The sequence below is a fragment of the Notolepis coatsorum genome, assembly GCF_963971535.1.
Source record: "Notolepis coatsorum genome assembly, chromosome: 1".
Taxonomy (NCBI): domain Eukaryota; kingdom Metazoa; phylum Chordata; class Actinopteri; order Aulopiformes; family Paralepididae; genus Notolepis; species Notolepis coatsorum.
The window spans coordinates 53713278-53737972 of NC_140165.1; the positions used below are offsets into that span (position 1 = coordinate 53713278).

Below are 24695 nucleotides of genomic sequence, written 5' to 3' on the forward strand. Positions count from 1 at the left end.
GTGGTGTGGCAGTGAAAGGGTAAACAGTCTGTAGTGTGGCAGTGAAAGGGTTAACCTTCTGTAGTGTGGCAGTGAAAGGGTTAACCTTCTGTAGTGTGGTAGTGACCTTCTGTAGTGTGAAAGTGTTAACCTTATGTAGTGTATGGCAGTGAAAGGGTTAACGGCTTAATGCTTTGTCATGTGGCAGTGAAAGTGTTAACCGTCTGTATTGTCGCGGTAAAAGGGTTAACCATTTGGTAGTGAAAGGGTTAAAGAGGTTGACAGGGGTCCTACGGTTATGGAAAACCAGGCGAACATCATGGGGCACTGGAAGACCTGGCTGATAGGTCTAGGACAGGTTTCTTTCCCCAAAACATTTAATCAACATCTCAAATCAAGCTTGCTGCTTGTTCAAGGTACCTTTTCAGAAGGAATACAACTCTAATAACACATTTCCTGGCTACATGTGTAAGTAAGTACCTGTAGCTAGCCAAAACAAGACCTTCAAATCAGCTGTTCATCCCAAAGATATTTACATTTAAACATAACTACTGATCATTGGGCATGGAAATTACACTGTCATGGAAAATCCATGGAATTAGAAAAATGTGTAGGAATTCTGAGGTGGAAACCAGGACCTAGCTGGACCTATCGACAAAATGTATTTCTGTAGCCCTAAACATTTTCGGCAGACCCCTCTTTCTACCTGGCAGGCTCTCTTTTTGATTAGAGTGTGCAGCAACATTGAGTGTTATGGTGAGGTGTTGACAATGTTGCTCTCTTTCCCTTCCCACCCAGTGCTTTCCAGAGGGGACTGACATGACCTCCATTCTAGACTTCTACTTCCAGGTAAATGGGTCATATGATTTGAGCCAGGTTTTTTTTAAACGCATGAAGCATTTAGATATGGATTCCGTACAAAGTTTATTGCATGATCAAAATGTATCAACAGCCAAATGCAAGAATTAAGAGTGAATGGGACAATTTCTGAAGTATTTAAACTAGCAGAGGCACAAGACAAGGTGATCCCCTCTCACCACAGATATTTGCAATATATGAAGCTCTTAGCAGAAAGCATTAGGAAAAATGTAAGTATACGAGTTATGTTAATTGGGGAAGGAGAGCATAAGCTATAGTACTTTATGCACACTTGTGTTTTTTTTTATTATGTTTCTAACTGAAATCTACAAGTAATTTCCAGCATTGATGAAGTTCAAGTTCAAGTTTCTTTAATAGTTGTCATACAGAAGGACAGAATACTTTTATACAAAATGCTTCTTACTGTTACGCTCCAGAGACTGTGCAAGACAAGATAAGATAAGTATGAAATAAAATAACATAGTATAGTATGTAAATTAGAAGTAATAAAAAAAAAAAATGAGGTAAAAAAAATGAGGTCAGTGTTCAGTATAGACATATGTACAATGTTCGATGCAGAATAGACGTAACTGAGTTACCATATAATATACAATACACAATACTATGCAGTGTACTAATATACAATACTATATAGTGCAAGGCAGAAATGGGATGAGGTGCAATTTAGGTACAATTTACAGTAGGTGTACGAGTTGTAGTGCAAATCCTTTATCAATAAATATAAAGTGTGTTTGTGTGATCTAAAGTGTGGAGAGTGGGTGCTGCAGTGTGTTGTTTGTTTAAGTGAGTGTGTGGGTGTGTGTGCTGTGTGCATTTGATGGTTGTTGCATATTGTTTATTGTTCGTTTAGCAGCCTGATGGCCTGGGGATAGAAGCTTCTTCTGAGTCTTTCTGTGCTCGCCTTAAGACTCCGGTATCGCTTGCCTGACCGCAGCAGTTCAAAGAGGCAGTTGTTCGGGTGGCTCGAGTCCTTAATAATTCTCTTAGCCTTCCCCCTGCACCGCTTGTTGTAAATGTTCTGGAGGGTGGGAAGCCCCCCTCCAATTGTGCGTTCGGCTGAACGTGTCACTCTTTGTAGTCTGCTACGGTCTTGTGCAGTGCTATTCCCAAACCAGGAGGTGATGTTGCCAGTCAGGATGCTCTCTATTGTACATGAGTAGAAGTTCCTAAGGATCTTCTGACTGACTTGGAACTTCCTTAGGCGCCTGAGGAAGTAGAGGCGTTGTCGTGCCTTCTTCACAACACTGTCAATGTGTGTGGTCCATGTCAAGTCCTCGGATATGTGGGCTCCGAGGTACTTGAAACTGTTCACTCTCTCAACCGGTGCCCCGTCGATGCTGAGGGGGCTGTAGTCCTTGACCCCCGACCTCCTGAAGTCCACAATCATCTCTTTTGTTTTGCTGATGTTCAGGGAGAGGCAGTTCTCCTGACACCACTGTGACAGATTTTCTACAACGTGGAACATATTAAACAACTTGGTTAGGGATGGACAGATGGCAGTATTATATATCATGACTATACCAGGTTAAAATAGGCTATTGTTACTAGTATATACTATTTAAAATCAATATAATATACAATCAATCCACTACCAAGAGCTATGTGTAACATGTCAAAGCAAAGTGATTTGGTCTGCATTTTCTATCGTTAGATCTCTAATGAAGGGACATGGATCTACATCTCAATAATCTTTTGTCCAGTAACTCAAGCTAATGGTGTTAAGTCTAGCCTATACTGTTCAATAAAAGTGATGGATGGGATTGGTACTCCGTATCGGCCAATGCTGAGAGCTTCATGACTCAATCATAATAATAATAATAATAAATTGGATTTAAAGAGAGGAGCGCCTTTCTCAAACTCAAGGACACTGTACAAAGAGAGAGAAGCTATATGAAAAGAGAGGGTAAAAAATATGAATATATATGTATAGTAACTAACAACAGGAAAGAATAAAACAAATAAGATAAAAAAGGAAGCAAGGTGCTGTCCAATTGGACGAAACGGTAACAAGAAAATTTACAAAAACAAGATCTGTGGCTTAAAAGGAAAGAGTCAGGGGGTGGGCTACTTGGGCGCAGGGCCGTGTTGCGTGAAGGCAAGTGTGAACAGGTGGGTTTTTAGGTGTGTTTTGAAGAGGTTGATGGTGTCAGAGCCTCGGATGGAGGGGGAGAGGGAGGGGATTGATAATCGGCTGAGAAGAAGCGGTGCTGGTGCATAAACACCCCTCCCCCCCTCTGTTTCCTCTGGCGTTAGCTGTGTTCCATCGAGGTGACCTGCGAGAGCGCCAGCGTCATGGCGGCCACCCTGGCCAACGGCGGCTTCTGTCCAATCACGGGGGAGCGGGTGCTGAGCCCCGAGGCCGTGCGCAACACGCTGAGCCTCATGCACTCCTGCGGCATGTACGACTTCTCCGGACAGTTCGCCTTCCACGTGAGTGCCTCCATTTCTTTTCCTCCCCAACATCTATTTCCAGGTTCCCATTCGTTAATGGAATTTCTGGAATATCGTGGAAGAAGGAGAGACCCGGAGAGTGGGGTCTTGTGTGTTGTGGGGTCGATGTGCGGGGGGTGGGGTTCTTTGGGACATGGGCGGTAACAGGCTTGGCTCGGTGGGGGGGAGCCCCCTGCACTCCCCTCTACGGGGCCAGGCCCAATCAATTCAAGGGACCCGTGTCGCTGGGGCCCGGCTCCGTGTATAGAGGTCCTGGGATATGGGGGAGCCCTATCTATAAATAAAAATAAAATAAAGTTATTATCTCTCAGGGTGGATGGTGGGAGGGGGGGGGCGATATTTCTTTTATTATTTCTGTTATTTGAATGTATTGTCTGATGTATGTTTGTAAACTAAAACTAAAACTGCAAATAAAAAATGTAAGTTTAAAAAAAAGAAAAGAAGGAGAGAGTAGTAAAATGACTGAAGTAAAATGAAGTCGGAATGGAGAAATACAGTATGTCGGCAAGTCAAAGATGAAGATGCTCATCAGTCAGATGCCACTCCTTACAAACAGAGAAGACAAAGCGTGCGTGTGGGGGAAATACTGGAAAGCAGTAGCTGTTGACAAAGATGTCACCAGATCGACATTGCAAATAAGAAACCTGTTCTTAATTTTTTTATCTGGCTAAATAAGAATGGAGACGCGTTTCAGGAGAGCAAAGATGAAGACACCCCCTCACATACACACACAGGCACATTAGAAGCAAAGCAAGCATGTGGACAAGACACAGAAAGAGAGCAGAGAAACAGCCATGAAAAATCTTGTTTACAGACTTTCTGGAAGAACACATATTGCCATTGATTATATTTCTGGTGTAGAGTTGCCATAACATAACTGTGAAATCCCAACTCTCAAAGTGGGGCCTGGGGACCCCAAGGGGTCAAAGGGATTTACTTCCAAATATATTACGCAACATAATAATATACTGTCTATGGTTTTAGCCCTTTCACTACCACACTACAGAAGGTTAACCTTTCACTACCACACTACAGAAGGTTAACCTTTCACTACCACACTACAGAAGGTTAACCTTTCACTACCACACTACAGAAGGCCAGGGGCGTATCTAGACCCAGCACTCTACTGGGGCACAGGGGGGCACAGAAGTATATGAAGCAAGCGCAAATATTTTTTTGCCGGTTTTGGCCGGTTTTTGGGCGAAAATGGGTGGATTTTGTAACTATTTTATTTTTAACTTTATTTCGGTTTTAGGGTTAGGTTAGGGTTATGTTATTTAATTATTTTGGGGAGCCAGCCCCCCAAACTCCTGAAATGCATAGAAATCTATGAAATAAATAAAACAATCTGACATTTATATTAAAAAGAGCTAGCCCCCCAAACCCCTAAAATACATAGAAATCTATGCATTTTGGAACAGTTACTATATATATAGTCAAGAAAGCATTTAGTCATACTTAAAGTTTAAAGTGCTTTACTTGCATTGAACATTGCATTGAACATTGCATTGAACATTGAACATTGAGGAGACATCATTAGAAAGCACAATGTATGTTTCCATAGTTACGCAGATGACACACAATTGTACATCTCCGCTGAACCAAATGATCACACAGCTATAAACTCCATTTCCGCCTGTCTCTTAGCAATAAACAAATGGATGACGAACAACTTCCTAAAATTAAATGAGGGCAAAACTGAAATCCTACTAGTCGGTCCTATAACAAAAAGAGAAATGTTACAGAGCAATATGGGGCAACTTACTCCTTGGATCAAACCCGAAGTTACAAGTAAGTAACCTACACTGGCTTCCGGTAACATTTAGAATTGATTTCAAGGTCCTCCTCCTTATATACAAAGTAGAAACATTGCGATCATCCACTACTGGTCTATTGAAGGTTCCAAGCCACAGTCTAAAGAAAATCGGGGATGCAGCCTTTGCTAACTATGCACCAAAGTTATGGAACACACTACCTATGGACATTAGGGAAGCTAGATCTCTTATTATTTTCAGAAATAAGCTAAAAACGTACCTCTTCACCATAGCCTTCTAATACTAATTTTTTTTTATTTTAAATTTTTTATCAGTTTATCAGTGCCCTACTGATAGTGGTCTAAATACGCCGATGCAGAAGGTTAACCTTTCACTACCACACTACAGACAGTGTAGTGTGGTAGTGAAAGGGTTAACATTATGTAGTTGGTTGTGAAAAGGTTAACCCTTTGGTAGTGTGGTAGTGAAAGGGTTAAAAAAAGATTAAAGTTAGTAAGTAATATAGGGCTGTACCGAATATAGTTATTACTTATTTTTTCTCTCGCTTTTGAATCTTCTGTTGAGGTTTTCCCTGTGTCTTTGAATGTTTGCCGTAACGTCATCATTGGGGAGTATGGTTACATGGTATATCTATGTCTATATTTATTTATTAATAGATCATGATGGATTCTATTCTTGTTTACAATGACGGCCTGGCGAGAGGACAAACAGACCTCTTGAAGGGTAACTGGGAAAAGGGGGAAAAAAAAGAAATGGAGATTTTTTTTTTTTTTTATTATTATTATTATTATTATTCAAATTATTATTTGAACGATTAATCATACATGGAGATTTTAATATTTATATTAATAAGAAGAAGGACCCCAAAGCTATTGAGCTTATCAACCTACTGGACAGCAACATGTAAATGAACCTATTCACCAACATAGTAACAGCCTAGACTTAGTGATAACAACCAGGTTGAACATTGATAAAGTGTCAGTAATCTAATTACCTATATCTGACCATCACTGTGTGTATTTTTTTTTACGCTGACCTAATCTTAACAGAGACCCAAACGGTGACCGTGGTTAAGCGAAGGCTACTAGATAACATGGCAGAAGAGAAGTTCTCAAATATCATGAGACTACCTGAACCACACGGCCTGGACTGCTCTTTAAACTGCATGGTTGAACATCTCAACAACACCCTATCATATACACTGGATGCTGTCGCTCCACTGAAGGTCAAAAAGAAGTCAACTGACTAAATCTCCCCATGGTTAATCAATAGCAGTGTTGGTCAGACTATGATAATCTGTAGAGCTGCTGAACGAAAATGGAGGAAAACTAAGCTCACATATACTGTGTTTGTATATATATATATATATATACCGTATATAAGAAGCCATGACTGCCTGTAACAAAGAAATACAAGTGGCAAGAAAGGACTACTTTTCTAAGATTATCAGAGAGAATGCTGGAAACTCTAGAATATTATTGACCAGCTGCTCAACACTGCCCCCACCCCTCTGCAGTCCTCTGCATCAAAATATGAAGAACTTGCATTATTCTTCAATAACAAAATAACATAAATTAGAGCCAGCATTACCCCTGATGCAAACACAGATGCCATCTGTAAACCCTGCAAAAAGGTAACCATGGGAAAATTCACTTGCATTACTTGGATCAACTGAGCTCCATAAAACTGTCATGGAATGTAACTCTATACCTACAGCAAGTATTTCAAATCATCCTAAAGATTATAAATACATCGCTTATGACAGGCATTTTCCCAGATGCATTCAAAACAGCCGTCATGAAACCCTTACTAAAGAAACCCTTACTATATCGTAATGTACTGACCAATAGGTCGATATCCAACCTCCCATTCATCAGCAAGATGAAAGGTTCTTACTAAAATAATTAGCAACCTCAGACTAAACTTGGATGCAAAAACTCGAAATTCTTGTCCTATTAGACCTAAGCGCTGCATTCAACACGATTGACGATATATCTTAATAAATCGTCTAGAAAAATTAGTTGGTCTTTCTGACTGTGTATTAAACTGGTTCAGAACATAATCAAAGGGATTATATTAAATCAGGCTTGGAGATCATGCTTCTGAGAAACATGACACCTACTTCCAAGTTCCATAATGGAGCTGCCTTGGGCCATTATTATTCTCACTATTGTTAGATTCTGATCAAACTGGCCAGTATCACGTCTTCGTCTGTTTGGCTCTCCATCCAATTCCTCTGCGTTGTGTACTTTTAATGGTCCTGACGTCTCCGATACTGGTAGATAAGATCCTTATCTCCCCCCTGTTAGTGCAATCTGTAAACCATAATACTTCCCCACCTCCGTAAGAATTCGACACTTCGACAACGTGAAATACCTTACAAGGAAAAGCGTGGTTTTATTTCTATAAACAGAAACCTCAGCTCAGGTGTTAACAGATGTTATTGTCCTTGAAGAGTATTCTGTTCAGTCCAATAGTGGTCAGGCCTAGTCGTTAGCCTGAACCCTCCTCGTGTTAGCCGAAGCTAATGATGTCGTGGCATTCTTCCTTAACCCCCCCCCCCTCCCCTCTCGTGATAAGAGGAGAGAGAGTCCTCTGTGTGATCTCAGTCCTACTCGCTCTTGGTCAGATTCTCGTCTGAGTCAGATTCTAGTCTGCTCAACACCCGGAAACACTGTTCGACTTATAGATGTTCGTCGTCGCAACGACGGCCCCGCCTTCTGGTTGTCATGCGACGTGTTGTCATGACAACTGCATAACCTTTAACACTAATAAACTCACGTTTCATTAAGATGAACCTCTCTCCCTCCTGTCCTGGGAGACAGTACACTCTAATCTCAGATGTTCTTCTAAGGAATTCATAACAAAACCCTCGCTGACGCGGCCTGTGCCTGTGAAACCACTGGTTCCACCACCGTTCTATCACCGTCTCCTGCTTCCATGCACATTTCGATCTACCATTTTAGCTGTGGTCATCTCTCCCCAATCTATACATCACATACATTGAAAAAGCACCGTTTTCTCTCAATCCCCCCTTGATTCTTATCACCCCTCAGAATCATAAGACTACTTGGTTTTTCAATTAATTATACACAAAAATAGACTCATAACAATTAGGGCCCCGCCGTCTGCTGTTTTCCTTTTGTTTTCCATTACCCGCATCACACCCAAACCAGAAAGGATAAACAACGGTCATGGAGGAGAGAGAGAGAGAGACAGAGAAAAACACAGATTGCAACTTTTCAAACGACACACCTAAACCCTTCGGCCCCCCTATCAGGTACCCCACGTCCAAATCAGAGCGCTCCCTTCCCTCTCTTACAGTACACCTCCCATCTCGGGCCGGTCCCGTCTTCTAGGCAAGGGCCCCTTTCAGTGACGGCTCCTTTCCTGAGCTGGTCCCCCTCCCAGGGCGCGGTCCCCTAGGCAAAAATGTCCCCCTGGTCTGCTACTGCTCAGTGTCTCTGGCTGTCCTCTCCACATCTGCTCCTCCACCGCCGCCGTCTCCTCTCTCTCGTCGCGGATGATCTGTGTACCAGGCTGCGGTGCCTGGCCCCTGCGGCTTCCTCCTCCTGGTCATCTCCATCGCTGTCGGTGTCATTCCCCCCTTGAAAGCAGAAACACAACAACGGCAGTCGTCTGTCCATTCGACTTCCCTTGTTTTGCTATTAGTCTACCATGGCTTTGGGCCTGCAGCTCGTTCTCTATATATTTTTTTCCTCTGCAAGCCCCTATTTGTTCTCTATTAGTCCCCCACCTTCTCAACACCCATATCTAATCCTACAGGGCTGTTCCCTGTTTTGTTGTCTTCCGGCGTGACACCAGCAGCTAAACGATACCCACTCGGCGCTCTACGTTTGTCCCACGGGTGACCCCCAGCGCGCGCCAGTTCTTTCTGGTGACGTGTCCCCTCAAGACTCTGCCTATTTATTAGGTGTGAGAAGGCCCCACTGGAATTCAAACTTCCCTCTTTATTCTAATTAACCCATTCAAATAACTGCACCATCTTTCTGTGCAATTCTTATTTAATCATTGTCTAATTAAACTCTATATCTAATATTATTATTATAATAATAATCCACTCTGTGCTAAATATTCCCCTATGGGTAATGAAAACTCCCCAGCACTACCCCCCCCTCCACCACTAGGTGGCGACCTACTCCTCCTCTATGGTGGTTTAGTTGACGTGTCACTTCCTGATTCTAAACCCCTCGTGGCTCTGCGGCCATTTTGACTCGGTGCAAATGGCTACTCTCTCAACAAACGAACGCTGCCCTTCCTTTCAAGGCCTGAAAACACCGCTGTTTTTCCTCTCTTTCCTATCCATTATCAGGGGACGCTTTCTCAGACTAATACTCTTGCCTGATCGGACATAATACACACTGGTACAATCTCCTTTCGACTTTCCTTCTGTTATGAAAACAGTCCCGCCATAAAAATTTTTCGATCTGATTCAAGCGCCCCCCCCCCCCCTTTCCTCATCTCGCATTTACCCTCCTTAAACCAAAACTGTGCAGCCTGCCTCATTTGCTTTTCATTATCTGTAGACACCCTCGATTTTCACCATGGCTCTCTGCTCATATTATTACAGCTGGCATTCTCTCTCTGTGTCAAACTAGAAATGTTTACGTTTACGGATTCACTATCTGTTCGTTTTTATTTGGCTATAAAATCAAAACAACCGTGTGCACAGTGAACTCACATTTTTGATCGGAGCGCTGTTTCCCCTACAGCGCTGGTTCGCCTCCTGACCACTCGACTCGCCGCTCTCTCCCAGGGCTGGCCGGCCTTGCTTCGATCATGATTCTCCCACACATTGATGACTGTTGTCCACTGTCGCCCCATTATTGAAAAAGTCTTTATCCGTTGTTCTTATCTCTTGCAAATCCGGCTGTCATCAACAACCAACTGTTCCCGTTGTTTTAATCTCTTGCAAATCCGGGTCCCAACGGCATCAACTGTAAGATTCTGATCAAACTGGCCAGTATCACGTCTTCGTCTGTTTGGCTCTCCATCCAATTCCTCTGCGTTGTGTACTTTTAATGGTCCTGACGTCTCCGATACTGGTAGATAAGATCCTTATCTCCCCCCTGTTAGTGCAATCCGTAAACCATAATACTTCCCCACCTCCGTAAGAATTCGACACTTCGACAACGTGAAATACCTTACAAGGAAAAGCGTGGTTTTATTTCTATAAACAGAAACCTCAGCTCAGGTGTTAACAGATGTTATTGTCCTTGAAGAGTATTCTGTTCAGTCCAATAGTGGTCAGGCCTAGTCGTTAGCCTGAACCCTCCTCGTGTTAGCCGAAGCTAATGATGTCGTGGCATTCTTCCTTAACCCCCCCCCCTCCCCTCTCGTGATAAGAGGAGAGAGAGTCCTCTGTGTGATCTCAGTCCTACTCGCTCTTGGTCAGATTCTCGTCTGAGTCAGATTCTAGTCTGCTCAACACCCGGAAACACTGTTCGACTTATAGATGTTCGTCGTCGCAACGACGGCCCCGCCTTCTGGTTGTCATGCGACGTGTTGTCATGACAACTGCATAACCTTTAACACTAATAAACTCACGTTTCATTAAGATGAACCTCTCTCCCTCCTGTCCTGGGAGACAGTACACTCTAATCTCAGATGTTCTTCTAAGGAATTCATAACAAAACCCTCGCTGACGCGGCCTGTGCCTGTGAAACCACTGGTTCCACCACCGTTCTATCACCGTCTCCTGCTTCCATGCACATTTCGATCTACCATTTTAGCTGTGGTCATCTCTCCCCAATCTATACATCACATACATTGAAAAAGCACCGTTTTCTCTCACTATGCATGCTGCTACTTGGAAACATCATTAGAAAACACAATGTATGTTTCCATAGCTACGCAGATATTAACGATAGGTTATGTAGATAACCTAGTTATATTAGTATAGGCTAAGCGTCCCGCTCTGAGCCTTACGAGATACTTCCATCTCCTGTGATACCTAATGTATCTCCCACGAACAAAAAACACATGCACCCCACCTGTATGGGGCCCCGCCCCTTATGGTGGTACCACCCATATAACCATGACTCTGGTCATGAAACACCCTTCCTCGCCAAAAACCCGTCCCAGGAAAAGACCCCTCAAGAGGGAACTCAGGGCGCGCAGAGCGGGACGCTTAGCCTATACTAATATAACTAGGTTATCTACATAACCTATCGTTATATTTCGTATAGCATCGCGTCCCGCTCTGAGCCTTACGAGATAATGGGGAAGAGCGGGCGCGAGACCCGACAGATGTACCCCCTGAGGACCCGTAAGCCCACATCAAGGGGTGCGGGGAGCCCTGTCACCCCATCCTTCCTAACGAAGGGGGGGCGCAGTCAACTCCACCTGAATGCGAACAAGAGGGAGCCAGAACCCCTTGAACACACCGTACAGGCGGAACCACGTGTGACTCAACACACTGCGGCCCATACCCATACACTCCTGCTACCCGACCAAAGGACGGGAAGCAGGAAAGGCCACAGACCCCAGAACCGCCTGGGAGACAGAACCCCCGGTCATGTCCATGAGGTAAAACCTTACAAAGGGGCCCGGTGAGGACCATGAAGCTGCAGCACAGATGTCCTCCACCGAGGCCCCACCCAGGAGAGCGGCAGAGGCAGCCACCCCACGAGTGGAGTGCGCCCTGACGCCCCCAGGGGGATCCTGCCCAGCCAACGTGTAGCAGAGGGCAATACCCTCGCACAACCAATGGGACAGGCGCTGCTTCGACAGTGCCTTACCAGCACGAGCCCCACCGTAACAGACAAAAAGCTGGTCGGTAACCCTGAAGTCCTGAGTACGGCTGAGGTAAAACCCCAAAGCACGGACTGGACATGACAGGTGAAGGCCCGCATCTAACTCACTAGTGTGAGGAGGAGGACGAAAAGCCTGAACCACAATATCCCGGGAGCGGAAGGAACTCCGGATATTCTTAGGCACGAAAGCAGGATTAGGTCGCAGAGTGGCACCGCAATCGGTCCGAAAAGACAGGCACTCTGGACGTACCGAGAGAGCACAGAGCTCACCCACGCGTTTAGCGGAAGTGACAGCCAGTAGGAACGCGGTCTTGAAAGACAGCCGTCCCAACGGCGCCTGCTCGAGTGGCTCAAACGGGGCCAAGGACAACCGACCGAGGACCAATTGAAGATCCCAAGTCGGAGCCAAGGAGAGTTGCACCGGCTTAAGGCGTCGAGCGCCAAGCAGGAAACGCTTCACAAGAGGGTGGCTGAACAAGACATCCCCCTCAAATCCCTCATGATAGGAGGATATAGCTGCTGCATATACCCTCACTGTCGAAGCCGACAGACTATCAAGGAGAGACTGGAGATAACCCAGAACAGCATCCAGGGGGCAGGAGACTGGGTCCCAGCCCCCCCCCTTACACCATTCTTGGAACGCACGCCACCTGCCCGCGTAAACCGCGACAGTGGAGGGAGCATGCGCACACCGGATGGTATCAACCACTGCGGGATCCATCCTCTCCAGACTCACCCTCCCACCAGCCACACCACCAGGCGTTGACCCAACACCGGAGGCTGGACAAGCACTCCGTTGTGCTGCGAGAGGGCCGTCGCTGACCACGGAATGACCCAAGGAGGAGCGACCAGAAGCTGGATTAAGACCGGGAACCACACTGACGTGCCCCGGTCCGGCGCGACCAGGATCACCGTCCTGCGCTCCCTCCGTATCCGCTCCAACAGCTGACTCAACAGCTGTACAGGAGGGAAGGCGTACAGAAGACCGGGCGGCCACGGAAAGGTCGAGAAGGCATCCACCCCCAAGGGGGGATGATCCGCTCGACTGAGCGAGAACCACAAGGGGCACTTGTGAGAACGTCGGCACGCAAACAGATCTACCGAGGCCTCCCCGAACCGATCCCAGATCTGTCTGACTATGTCGGGGCGGAGTTCCCACTCGTCGCGACGAGGACCGCCCCGAGACATTATATCCGCCGCCACATTTTCCGTACCAGGAACGTGGAGCGCCCGCAGACTGCGCAGCCTGCGGGATGCCCATAGCAACAGTTCGCGCGCCACCCGGAGCAGGCGGGCGGAACGAGTCCCACCCTGCCTGTTGATATACGCCGCCGCCGTCACATTGTCCGTCCTGATCAAAACATGTTCGCCTACCACCAGGTGGCCGAGCCGTTTGAGGACCAGGAGGACCGCCTTCAACTCCAACACATTGATATGCAGGACAGCTGGGTCGGCATGACCCGTCCAGCTGCCCCCCACTGCGTGGGTCCGAAACGCCCCTCCCCAACCTGTGAGAGAGGCGTCGGTGAAAACCGTGACGTGGGAGCCACTGCTGCCCATGGGGACCCCAGCGGAGAGGATACCCAGCCTCCCCCAGTGGGCGAGATCCCCTCATATCGACAAAGGAACCGTCAACCGTCTCCCTTTGCCCCACACCGGATCTATTCTCAAAGAGAGAAACCACCTCTGTATCCGCCTCATAAAGAGGAGGCGAAGAGGAACCACCGTGTGGGCCGCCGACATAAGGCCCAGCAGACGCATCACCTGCAGCGCCGTAACCGTCCCTCCCAGACGGAAACCCCCGAGCGCGTGACGGAGATCCCCCCGACGCTGCTCCGAGAGGGTCGCAAGCATGGGCTTCGACCTCAATGTCAAGCCCAAGTACTCCACCTGTTGACTGGGAAGAGGGGTACTCTTCTTCCAATTCACAGCAAAACCCAGGCTGGTGAGGAATTCCACCACCAGTCGAGTATGAGACCTGGCAACCTCCTCTGAACGGCTGAGGAGCAGAATGTCGTCGAGATAGAACAGAACTCGTATCCCCCGACGACGTAAAGGCCCCAGAGCAGCCGCCACGCACTTGGTGAATGTGCGGGGAGCCAGAGAATAACCGAACGGCATTCTGTGGTACTCGTACGCTACGCCCTGAAACAGGAACCGTAGGAACTTCCTGTGAGGAGGGAAAATGGGTATGTGAAAATACGCATCCTTCAGGTCTATGGAGGTGAACCAGTCCCCCCTCCTGACAGCAAGCAGAAGGAGTCGGACGGTCAACATCCTGAACGGTCTCACTACAATCAACCGATTGAACATGGACAGATTCAGTATAGGTCTGACCCCCCCAGTTTTCTTGGGCACCAGAAAATAACGGGAGTAGACGCCTGACATTGCGTCCTCGGGACCACAACGACGGCCTGCTTCGCCAACAGAGATTGAATCTCGTCGGCCAGGGCTGTCACCGCGCCCGACCCTAACAATAGGGTCGGCACCAAACCTGAGAACGGAGGATGGGGCCGCGCAAACTACAAAACCAGCCCCGCCTCTAACGTTCTCCTCATCCACAGATTCAAGGGACATTCCCGTCGCCATATGTGAATATAATCCCACAGCGCCCCCGCCGTCAACTGACGCTGGGCCGCAAGGAACAGCAGATAATTGGCCCGGTCCCCCCCGTCGTGCAAAGCACCCAAGGGGGGACCCCGACAGAAAGGGCCGGTTTGATACGGGAGAAGCGGTCATCAAACTTGTGGACACACACTCACCCCCTGAACACCCCTCCAGCACACGCTGAGGAGCCGTTCCGCAGCCAGACACGCAAGGCCTGAGGACCCCATGGGCTCCTACACGCCGAAGCCCTGCAGTGATATTGCTACCACTCAAATCACGCCAGCCTCTCCTTTGCAGACCACTGCCGGTTTGACGGGAGTGGGAGGCAACAGCGCGATACCCCGCCTGGCGAGGGCGAAGCCGGGGTAACCCCTGCTGAGCATTCAACAGAAGAGGCACCGAGTCCCCCTGCTGACCACTGGAGCTAGTGGCAGCTGCAACACCAGGTTCCACCCACCCACAACCTGCGGTGTAGGAACCACACGACGACGGAACATTCTCACGGACAGACCCAGGCTCAGCCATCAACTGGGTGTCAGCCCCTGTCTCCATGAGAAGTGAAGAATGGGGCCGCATACGCTTCAAAGAAGGTTCGCGGCCCGCAGCCAAAGGAGAACGCTCAAAGCCCCGCTTCTGGGGATACCAGAGAGAGGACTGAACGGGGAGCGGGCTGCTCGCGGCAAAATGACGACGGGGTGGTTTACCAACCCCGAAATCACCCAAAATGGCCGATCCCTCGGCCGCCAAGACTGTCGGCCTTGCGAAACCCTGTCGATTCTCCAACCAGGGCACCACTGGCGGGGGAAACATGGCCGCCTGTCGAGGATCTCGCCACAGTCGTTGACGAGACCGTGCTCCCACCCCTGGCTGCACAGCGTGAGGCGGTGTAGGACCCGAATCAAAAACCGCCTGCGCCTCCACAGAACGCCCAAAAAGACTATCTGTGGAAAAAGGAGTCGTGAGGAGAGAAAACCTATCCTCTTCCCCAAGAGGAGACTGCTCCAACCAAAGATGCCTAACAACCAAAGTCGATAGCATCCGAATCCTCCCCGCAGTTATAGCTTGCGACTGAGTCAAGATCTCTATAACACCACAAACATGAATCACGTTCATAGTGTCGGTTGGACCCAAAGACCTACAACCCGACGCCATCTTGGATAGGAAAGTAGCCAGCTGAGCCACAACACTGGCCGCCGCTAAATGCCATCCTGCAGCAGTATACCACTCATTCGTCCATACTGCCACCCTCCGAGCCGACATGCTATCAAGCAACGGCCGGGCGGAACGTCGTTCATCCCCGCCTGGGCACAAAAAAGAAGCTACCTGGCTACTTAGCCAAGGTACCCCCGGGCTGCACCCCGTCGTCAGCCCCTTCACCCGCAAAAAAGGTAAATAGAGCTCAGCGAACCCCCCCACACCCACCACCGACTGACCTTCATCAATGAAGGCGGCAAGAGGAGGGAAAAGCGGAATCCCGCGGCGGGGATTATTAGACATTCCAGCGTCAACATCAGCGTTAGCAGAAGAAGCAGCAGTAGCATTAGCATTAGCAGTAGCAGTAGCATTAGCGTCAACAGCATGTTCCAGGATCGCCAAGACATCGCCCACTACAGTGGAACGATCGCCAAGCCGCCCCGGCCCTGGTGCCGAAACATACTCCACAGCACGACCAACACCGACATTGACGCCTACTGACACAGACCTCACCTTTGTACAAGCCGACCCGTTAGCCAAACCTTGTACGCTGCCCCTCGGTCCGTCGCCGTCAGCCGAGGAACCACCAGCATAGGTCTGCGTCGTCGAAACAAGCTCCGGAGAATCCAGGGAAACACAATCCTCCGGTAAGCCCTCAACATTATTAATCTTCCTTAATCTTTTCATTCCGCTAGCTCGTATGGTGCAAGCATCCAGTACGCTGGGACGAAAATAGAGGAAGGGTGTTTCATGACCAGAGTCATGGTTATATGGGTGGTACCACCATAAGGGGCGGGGCCCCATACAGGTGGGGTGCATGTGTTTTTTGTTCGTGGGAGATACATTAGGTATCACAGGAGATGGAAGTATCTCGTAAGGCTCAGAGCGGGACGCGATGCTATACGAAATATAACTCCATTCTGCCTGTCTCTCTTAACAATAAACAAATGTATGACCAACAACTTCCTAAAATTAAATGAGGACAAAACTGCTAGTCGGCCCTATAATGAAACGAGAAATGCTGCTGAGCAATATGGGGCAACTTACTCCTTGGATTAAACCCAAAGTTACAAGTCTTGGTGTTATCATAGACTTAGACCTAAGCTTTAAATCACACATCAACAAGGTGACAAAAACATAATTCTTCAATCTTTTTTTATAGATTTGAATGACAGAAATCTATTACATATTTGTCAGGAGGTTTTAATATAAATTCTGTGTTCATGTTATGCCTGTCTATAATTATGCCAATTTAATGCAGATTTTTATGCCTATGCCAATTTGTGTCTAAATCACTGTTGTAAAGCAGTTTGGGCAATTCATGTATTAAAGTTTATTATTATTATTATTATTATTATTCGGGCGGCTAGGTGGTGTAGTGGGCAAGGCACTCGCCACCAGTGTGGAGACGCTAGGATTCGCGTGTTCGAATCCAGCTCTCCACATTGTTTTTCAGTTTGGCTGGTCGTCCGCAGTAATACACATTGGCCGTATTACGGGGAGGGAAAACTGAAGGGTGGGGATCGAACGTTGTGAACAAGCGACTCCTACAAGTCGGTTGGTGCGCCTGCGCAGTAGAATCAGGAAGTGTCGGGGGCAGCGTGAGCCTCCCACGCGTTACTCCTCGTCACTGAGAGATCGAGCTGCGCAGGTGAAAAGATGCGACTGCTGTTACCTCAAGTACCGGAGGGGACTTGTGCTATGTATGACTTAGTCCACATTGCAGCCGGCTTGTGGGAGGCAAGAAACAGCGTTCGTGACAGGGGAGGGTTGAATTGGATGATACGAAATTGGGATGGGAGAAAATATGGAAAAATGGGAGAAAAAGTGGATCAAAAAAAAATTATTATTATTATTATTATTATTATTATTATTATTATTATTATTATTATTATTATTATTATTATTATTATTATTATTATTATTAATAATAATAATAATAATAATAATAATAATTATTATTATTATTATTAAGTAATTAAAAAATATCCCTTTTTAAGGTTAATTTTGAACAGATAATATGTGATTTTATCACAGTTAACTATGGACAATCACATGATATTAATGGATTGACAGCCCTAGTATTTGGTGAGATGAAGCGTTCACACTAGGGATGTTCGATATTGGCTTTTTTACCGATATACCGATATTGTCCAACTCAATTTACGATACCGATATCAACCGATACCGATATATGCGGGGTTTCCCCATCCAAAGACACAACATTATGCATACTTTTCACAATAAATAAAATAAGAATTTGTTCTTACTTGCTTGCCTGGGTAAATAAAGGTTAAATAAATGTAATTTATAAAAAAAAAAAAAAAAATTGGAAAACAGATACAGATAATTTCCAATATTACATTTTAATGCCAATATCGACCGTTAATATTGGTAGGCCGATAATATCGGACATCCCTAGTTCACACCATTGTGAATTCCCTGCCTCACACGGTATGGTTTCTGTCCTTGCAGGTGGGTCTGCCGGCGAAGTCGGGTGTGGCCGGGGGCATCCTCCTGGTGGTGCCCAACGTCATGGGCATCATGTGCTGGTCCCCTCCACTGGACAAGATGGGCAACAGTGTGAGAGGCATCCACTTCTGCACGGTACGCAGCTTTACGCCACGCCTCGGCGTCTCTGGTGACGACGGGAGGAAACAGGGTTATTTTGGTGGTTTTTAAAAGAGGAAGGCTGGTCATGGGGCCCTGACTCCTCACGTCTCCCAAGTGGGCTTTTGTAGAATTCAAACTGGTTTTTGGGCGTAAGCGGCTCACGGAAACATTTTATAGCCCCACGAAGTCGGTGCTCCATGACTTTACATCCGGGTGACGTCACAAACGGTCGAGGGTTCTCTCCCTGTTCTCTCTGCTTTTGGAGAGAGTGGTGCATGTTCAAATATCCACATAATGGAGCACAGAAATAACAGGAATTCTCCTTTTTAACACACAGACCCTCATCTGAACCTTTGTTTACACTGCTTATTTGTCTCATATTTCTATATCCGGAGTTAATTATATTGTTTACACCATTTATTTGTCTCATATTTCTATATTCGGAGTTAATTATATTGTTTACACCATTTATTTGTCTCATATTTCTATATTCAGAGTTAATTATATTGTTTACACCGTTTATTTGTCTCATATTTCTATATTCGGAGTTAATTATATTGTTTACACTGTTAACCTTTCTCATATTTCTATATTCAGAGTTAATTATATTGTTTACACCGTTTATTTGTCTCATATTTCTATATTCAGAGTTAATTATATTGTTTACACTGTTTATTTGTCTCATATTTCTATATTCAGAGTTAATTATATTGTTTACACCGTTTATTTGTCTCATATTTCTATATTCGGAGTTAATTATATTGTTTACACCGTTTATTTGTCTCATATTTCTATATTCAGAGTTAATTATATTGTTTACACTGCTTATTCATTCCAGGATCTGGTGTCTCTGTGTAACTTTCACAACTATGACAACTTGAGGCACTTTGCCAAGAAGCTGGACCCCCGCAGGGAGGGCGGAGACCAGAGGGTGAGCGAGGCGTCCAGGTCGGACACATTGATCTACGCAGGACATGGCTGCTCCACGGGACGGCAGTATTTTAGACTGTAGTGCCACCTGGTGACTGGTACAGGTTTTGGCTGAAAGACGACATTAAATGAAAAATGCTTCCCCCTCCATTTACCCCCTTTTAGTCTGCACCTAGATAACGGTGGGTTAAAAAAAATAATCATTCCCTTTTTTTTATTTTCATCTAAAGAAATCCATTTGAAACGAATGTCCAGTACAATTAGATTTTGTACTTTAGGATGTCAATCAAATTGACCCACCGCTCCACCTCCGAAAGGTCAAATTGTTCCCGTTAGGAGAAATACGACTTCATATTGTATTTATGTATTTAATCATTAATTGTATGATAATGTGGATAGACGATGGCCTTTTTAACCATTTAATATTTAACAACATGCCAATTATTATAATTTTTTTTTATATCCATTTCTTCATATTCCTATATCAAAATCCAAGCCCGGCCCTACTTGATGCAGTTGCCAGGGGTTGTGGTGATTGTGTTATTGATTTAGTAAATCCCTTCCTCTGTCTCTGTCTCAGGTCAAGTCTGTCATCAACCTGCTGTTCGCAGCCTACACTGGAGACGTCTCTGCCCTGAGGAGGTACTGCTCTCTCCTCAGCTGTGTCGCCTTTTAAAATATGTCCGACAAAGTGCACTTTTACATTTTACATTTAGTCATTTAGCTGAACGCTTTTATCCAAAGCGACTTACAATTTCTGTACAACAAGTCAGCTGGTGGCTGTGGGTAAATGGTATTGTTCGTCAAACAGTGTTGAACTTGAGTGATATGCTTTTGAGTGCATAGTAGTAGTATAGACATATTAGCATAGTAGGAGGTAGTAGCATAGTAGTAAGGTGTTTTATTCGAGATATTTATTTGAAGAAGTGTGTTTTTAGTCTGCGGTGGAAAATTGGACAGGTTTCAGCTGTCCTGACTGGTGGGAAGTTCTTTCCACCATCGTGGAGCGAGGACAGAGAATAGCCTGCTTCGCTTTGATGACCCCCCCCCCAGGAGCTCTGATAGGAGTGGGTCTGAGGCGGTCAGAAGATGCAGAGCGTAGGGGTCTTGAGGATGTGTAGTTAGAGACCATTGACCGGAGGTAGGACGGAGCCGTTCCCCTCACTGCACGGTACGCCAGGTCAAGAACCGCGAAGCGGATTCCTGCAGCAATGGGAAGCCAGTGCAGCTCTCTGAGAAGAGGGGTGACGTCAAGGAAACTATAAAAGAAGGAAGGGTCATCATGTCAGAATACCAGTGTTCTATGCTCTGCTTGGTGTCAGTTCTATTGAAGCCAGTATTAGAATGATAAATATACCAGCTATCTGAGGAAATATGAATACTGAGGACAGATTGGAGGACACCTCCTTGGTGGTTTCCCTACCTGTCGGGTGTCAACAAATATATCAAACGTTAATTAGTTAACAATACAAAACAATTCTGATAATTCTGACATCCGAGGTAATAACCATGAAACAAGGAGACGGCTGACCCCATTCAACTAAATCTGGGCCGAACTGAAAGTTTCCACACTTTAAAAAAAAAATGTATTATGTTTTTGGTAGATTTTTATTTTTTGTACTACCGGGCAGTCCGGTAGAGGGAGAGAGAGAGGAGGAACGGGAGACAGAGCGGGGGGAAGACATTCAGCAAAGTATGCCGGGTCCGGGAATCTAACCCGGGTCGGCAGCTTCGCGACGCAGTGCGTTACATGGGTCGCCACTTGGGTGCCCAAAGTTTCCACACTTGGCACCAATGTGCGTTCACACAGTGACGTGTTGACCCTTCCTTATTTTTCTTGGGTGACGTGGTAGGTTGGAGTTCAGGCGGGCCTCTGCTTTCCTTAGGAGTTGATTCATTATTCAGTACTTTGTGGTTGTGTGTCCAGGTTTGCTCAGTACTTTGTGGTTGTGTGTCCAGGTTCGCTCAGTACTTTGTGGTTGTGTGTCCAGGTTTGCTCAGTACTTTGTGGTTGTGTGTCCAGGTTTGCTCAGTACTTTGTGGTTGTGTGTCCAGGTTTGCTCAGTGCTTTGTGGTTGTGTGTCCAGGTTTGCTCAGTACTTTGTGGTTGTGTGTCCAGGTTTGCTCAGTGCTTTGTGGTTGTGTGTCCAGGTTTGCTCAGTACTTTGTGGTTGTGTGTCCAGGTTTGCTCAGTACTTTGTGGTTGTGTGTCCAGGTTTGCTCAGTACTTTGTGGTTGTGTGTCCAGGTTTGCTCAGTACTTTGTGGTTGTGTGTCCAGGTTTGCTCAGTACTTTGTGGTTGTGTGTCCAGGTTTGCTCAGTGCTTTGTGGTTGTGTGTCCAGGTTTGCTCAGTACTTTGTGGTTGTGTGTCCAGGTTTGCTCAGTGCTTTGTGGTTGTGTGTCCAGGTTCGCTCTGTCATCCATGGACATGGAGCAGCGGGACTATGACTCCAGGACGGCGCTGCACGTGGCGGCAGCAGAAGGTGATCTAAAGTGCTGGGAATGTTTGGAGAATGGTTACACACTGCCACGTCGGAAGCTACCGACATAAAAGAAAATGCCTCGTTTTTGCGCAGTCTTAGTCTGCTAAAATGTGGGGTGGGGGGGGCATAATACAATGCAAATTAAAGGTGCTATAGATCAGTGGTTCTCAACTGGTCTAGCCTCGGGACCCAACATTTTCCTTAGTCATTAAGTCGCGACCCACATTTTTTAACGACTATGATTTAAAAAAAAAATAATAATAATAATAATAATTGCAGTAATACACAATCTTTCATGCACTTTGGCTGCCGGAGGTTAAATTCATGATATACCATCTGTTGCCAGCTCTATTTGTCTATGGATAAGTTCCCCTTCTTTGCAGGGCTATAACCTTTTAAATCCTATTGCTAGATTGCCATTATTAGGGCCCATTCAAAGTCCTATATGTATTGTTCATTGTGTAGCAACGTTAAACTTTTTCATTCACATATTCATAGTAAAATATGGTCTAATGTATAAGTATGTTTTCATCTCTTTCTGCAGCTTTCTCCAGAACGTGATCTATAGCCCCAAATGCATTATATTGATGATGAAATACAGTTTGATGGCAATCGGCGCGATATAAAAAATTTCAATTGGACGTACTTCTAGAAGTTTCTACGTATCATCTGATGTTGACCGGATGGGCGGGGGATCGTTTATAATTCCGTGGGCAGCGTTATATCATTCATCTAGTGTGGGTCATATGTTCATCAGAGCAGTTTATATCGAACACGTTCAAAAATAACGCTGAATCTTACCGTATCTTCCTCGCGCCGTTGGACGATCAGCGTGGTGTAGACCGTTTTCGATTATGGGATGTTTATCCAGATGAACCATTTTCAGGTTGTATAATGGTATATACGTCCAAATCATGTTGTTTATCGAGTTATTGGCAACGGATCGCTGTGTGTTGTGACGAGCTCGAGTCCCGGGACATGTACCGAGTGCCCGGAAGTGGTGTGGGTGAATAGCACATCGTCCAAGTGGCTTCCTGTTGGGCGATTGCGCCGATCGGCCACCAGATGGCGCTCTTGAACCGCTGGAGGGTTCGGTGGGGCTTTTTGGTGGGTCTCAGGCCAGCGGATGGGAAATATGAATCCGATCACAGATTTTTGAAATATTGATATCAAAGACGAGTTACGGCGTCTTCGGCACCTTGAGCATGGCGGGGAAGGACGCCTAAAAACGTCTTCTGGCAGTTAAAGTGTTTTAAAAACATGAAATAAAAACAAAAAAGTGCAACTTGGGCTAAAAACCCAATGAAATAAAATAATAATAAATAATATATGCTTCTTAGCAGATTTCTTAGCTTAACATAACAGACCTAAGTTTGGGGGAACTAATGGGATAACTGGGGTTGCAACAAAAGTGCAACTAGGGCTAAAAACCCAATGAAATAAAATAATAATAATAATAATAATAATAATAATAATAATAATAATAATAATAATAATAATAATAATAATAATAATAATAATAATAATAATAATAAATAATATATCCTTCTTAGCAGACTTCTTAGCTTAAACATCCCAGGGAACTAATGGGATAACTGGGGATGTTGTTTGCTCCTGACAAGAGTCTCAAAGTCTGGGGTGATGGTAGACAAAGCAACTCTGAGGTCATGCTCAATGTCCAATCTGTTCCTCTGCTTTGTCTTCAGCTAGACCAGAGCTGAGTAGCCACTTTCACAAAGATAGGTAGTGCAAAAAACCCACTCAAAATTGCCCTGCGACCCACTTTTGGGTCGCGACCCACCAGTTGAGAAACACTGAATAACATTCAGCCATTAAATGTCGAATTGGAGCCAATTTATCCAATCGGGTGCATTCCACGTGGGGAAGTAGGAAGGGAATACATGCTTGCAACATGTAAACAACAACATACATTTTGGACCTGCACATTTATTTTTGATGAATTCATTAACACTTTAAGTGCCGAAAACGTGTTTAGGCGTCCTTCCCCGCCATGCTCAAGTTGCCGAGGACGCCGTAACTCGTCTTTAATATCAATATTTCAAAAATCTGTGATCGGAATCATATTTTCCATCCGCAGCCTTCACACACAGTTCTGAGCTCCTCTCAAACCTCTAGCGGTTCAAGAGCGCCATCTGGTGGCCGATCGGCAGAAGCGCCAAACAGGAAGTTATGTGGTTGAAGTGCTGATCGTCCATATTACTTCCGGGCACTCTCTATAGGTCCCGGGACTCGATCTCGACACAATACATAGCGATCCGTTGCCAATAACTCGATAAACAACATGATTTGGACGTATATACTATTATACAACCTGGAAATAGATCGCGTATTTCTACATCCCATAATAGGAATATTTCAGTTCCACGCTCATCGTCCAACGGCGCGAGGAAGATACGGTAAGATTCAGCGTTATTTTTTAACGTGTTCGATATAAACTGCTCTGATGATCATATCACCCACACTAGATGAATGATATAACGCTGCCCACGGAATTATAAACGATCCCCCGCCCATCCGGTCATCATCAGATCAGATCTTCTAGAAGTACGTCCAATTGAAATTTTTGATCTCGCACAGATTCCTACCAAACTGTATTTCATCATCAATATAATGCATTTGGGGCTATAAATCACGTTCTGGAGAAAGCTGCAGAAAGAGATGAAAACATACTTATACTTTAGACCATATTTTACTATGAATATGTGAATGAAAAAGTTTAACGTTGCTACACAATGAACAATACATATAGGACCTTGAATGGGCCCTAATAATGGCAATTTAGCAATAGAATTTAAAAAGTTATAGCCCTGCAAAGAAGGGGAACTTTTCCATAGACAAATAGAGCTGGCAAGGGATGGTATATCATGAATTTAGCCTTAGGCAATCAAAGTGTTAATCAATAATTTTTTGGGGGGGGGAAGCAATACTTTTATTCCACACCTTTCTAAAAAGCTATGTGGATGTATTACATTTTTATATATAATAT

The 24695-nt window shown here is 45.5% G+C and overlaps 1 protein-coding gene across 1 annotated transcript in view; it reads left to right on the plus strand.

The window, feature by feature from the left end:
- The window catches only part of glsa (glutaminase a), an 84211-nt gene that overhangs the window by 55926 nt on the left and 3590 nt on the right, over positions 1 to 24695 (plus strand). Inside the window, exons 11-16 of the mRNA XM_084313579.1 lie at positions 778 to 828; positions 3112 to 3288; positions 18137 to 18268; positions 19113 to 19205; positions 19785 to 19846; positions 21612 to 21688. Coding sequence (XP_084169705.1) covers positions 778 to 828; positions 3112 to 3288; positions 18137 to 18268; positions 19113 to 19205; positions 19785 to 19846; positions 21612 to 21688 — 592 coding nt within the window. The remainder of the gene's footprint in view (positions 1 to 777; positions 829 to 3111; positions 3289 to 18136; positions 18269 to 19112; positions 19206 to 19784; positions 19847 to 21611; positions 21689 to 24695) is intronic.